We start from the raw sequence: 2,580 nt of genomic DNA, 5'->3' as shown, positions 1-2,580 counted from the left end.
TGTGTGTGTGTGTGTGTGTGTGTGCGCGTTAGTATATATGTGTGTGTGAGAGAGAGAGAGTGTGTCTGTATATGTGCGCGTGTTGTTTTATCTATCAATTTCATTCTCCTCTTCAACAGAACATCTGGCGGGATCACTGCCTTCGTGACCCTGGAGCGTTGTCTGTGTATCAAAACACCCCTGCGTGTTCACAGAATATTCACCCCGAAAAGAACAGCCATCTGCCTTGCTGCTATATTCTTCCTTATGCTACTGTCCGCACTCCCAGCTTTTGCCTACATCGACCTCGCTCCTATCTTCGATCCTGAGAAGAACAAGACGCTGATCGGAACGGTTTACAACGACAAAGAAAATACCATCAAACCCGTTGTTACGGTAGCGGGTTTCGTTGTCACGACAGGTTCTTTCCTCTGCGTCTCCGTGTTCTCAGCTGTCTTGATTCACGCACTTATTCAGCGTCGCCAAAAGTGGGAGTGTTCCAAAAATGTTTACACGCTGCAAACCGGCGCCGCCCGATCATCAAGAAGCATGCCGACACAGAACAAAGACATGCAGGTAGCCAAAATGATATTGCTCATCGCTGCAGTGTTCATCACTTGCTTCGTGCCCCACGGCGCCATTTTTCTTATCATGGAATTAGTAGAGGAGTTCAACACGGGTAAAGCTTACCACAACCTATTTACTGTCTGTATATCTTTTATCCACATCTTCGAAGGTGTCAGCTTCGCTATAAACATTCTGCTGTACATCAAATTGAGTTCAAAGTTCAGGCATACCATCAGAGCTTTGTTTCTTCCCCTGAAGCAAACGAGCCCAGTCTGAATTAAAGTCGTAACTTTTTCAGACCATCTAATTATGGTTTAGGGGTTCCTCTAAAAAAGATAACAGATTTTGCTACTCATCTGCCATGGATACTTTCGAGAATATTTTTATAGACATAAGACTTTCAAAAGTGGGCCTTTTATGGGAAGGGGTGTCTTTATTTAGTTAAAGAACAAAACAGAAAAAAGGTTTCATGTATTTACATCGATCAAAGGGTGTCATAATCCAAAGCTGAAGTGAATGATCTGTTAGAAAAGAAACGATCACTTTTACATGAAACTAACATTCGTCATTTTGAAAAAGCTTTGAAAACAATGCACATGTATTACAACCCAGAATGGAAACATTAAAAAGGAACGATTACTTTTATTAAGATGAACCCTATACAAGGTATTCGCCATTTTGAAAATGTTTCGAATGTATCGTATATGATCCCAAAATCGAAGCATAATAAAAATAATCTATCATTTTTACGATGAACCTTACCGCTTACATTCGTCCTTTTGAGAATGCTTAGAAAAGCACTACGATAGAAGGCATCAACAGTACAGTACCGGTATAACAGTACTGCACCACAATCCACTACAGGCCTACCGCCATCGAATGTACTCAACTGCCCTGTTTTTGCACCATTTGGGGATTCTCCAGTCCACAGAAGTCAGCAATCTTCTGTACTACATCTATGCTTCTGACAGGGACTTTTTTTGTTTGTTTGTCTGTTTGTTTGTATATTTGTTTGTTCGTTCACCGTGTGTAGCCTAGTGTGCACTGTGTACTTCTGACGGCCAGTTCGCTGGCGGTACAACGGGGTAAATTTATAGTAGTTAAACAAGGACCGTACACCTGAGACGGTACGCGGATGGCAGTGTAAAGGCGCAAATACTATGTTCATATACAGACCACCAATGATTTATTTATAGAGGCACCAGCCATTCATGTCCAGGTGCTGTTTTAGCCGTTCATATAAGCATATACAGATGATCCAAAAAAAAAACAACACTTTACAACTTGTTGTTTCAATATCTTCCTCCATACTGAAGTTTTGCGTTTCAGATTTTAACATAACGTTTGGAAGCCAAAAGGAATTTGTCTAATATGTATTTTAAATAAGTCCATTGAATGCTTTTGCTCTATATAGTGCATTAAAAAACAACCCATTTTAAACCTTGTCGCCATTTTCATAGCATGACGCACGAGTTTGCATTAGGCCTACCACTAAAAGTTGCAACAATCGCACCATATTGCAAGCTACAGCAGTCTAACAAGTCAACAGAAGTCTGCAGATATTATTTTTCCCAAATTTCTTTAGCCTGCTTAGATCATGGTTACGTTTAGTAAAAAGCAGAGAGCTTTTTGTTTTGAACATTACCTCTCCACAAACTCACCATCTCTGACATTCCGCAAGTTCAGCGCATGTTATGAAGAGAATGCTTAGGTGCCCTCAAGACCTTTGGCGTCATGAGTAGAGAAGTTGGATCTATAGCGAATCAGAACTAAAAAGTTCTTTAAAACATGACCACTTCAGGTCGCACACGCACCATGCGCAGCCCTTTACACGTCACCAGAGTGCAGATTTCAGTAGCCGAGTCCCATGAGACGTCTGTCTGTGGATGATCTGCAGCAAGGACTTTCCTACACATCAACAGTCTGCATTCTCATGGCAGATCTTAACCTAAGACTATACCATGTTCATCTTCGCTAGGCCGAGATGACATGGATCAGAGCATGGCAATGTGTTCATGATTCCTCGATTGTCTT

General features: G+C 41.3%; 1 protein-coding gene across 1 annotated transcript in view; it reads left to right on the top strand.

Annotated features, from left to right (window-relative positions):
* Positions 1–822, top strand: part of LOC101850403 (platelet-activating factor receptor-like) — a 1,400-nt gene extending 578 nt beyond the window's left edge. Inside the window, exon 2 of the mRNA XM_005093399.1 lies at positions 120–822. Coding sequence (XP_005093456.1) covers positions 120–822 — 703 coding nt within the window. The remainder of the gene's footprint in view (positions 1–119) is intronic.
* Positions 823–2,580: the final 1,758 nt, after the last annotated feature.

Source organism: Aplysia californica, unplaced genomic scaffold (genome assembly GCF_000002075.1).
Source record: "Aplysia californica isolate F4 #8 unplaced genomic scaffold, AplCal3.0 scaffold00062, whole genome shotgun sequence".
Taxonomy (NCBI): Eukaryota; Metazoa; Mollusca; class Gastropoda; order Aplysiida; family Aplysiidae; genus Aplysia; species Aplysia californica.
Note: the sequence above shows the minus strand (reverse complement) of the source record. Positions and strands in the feature narration are given on the sequence as shown.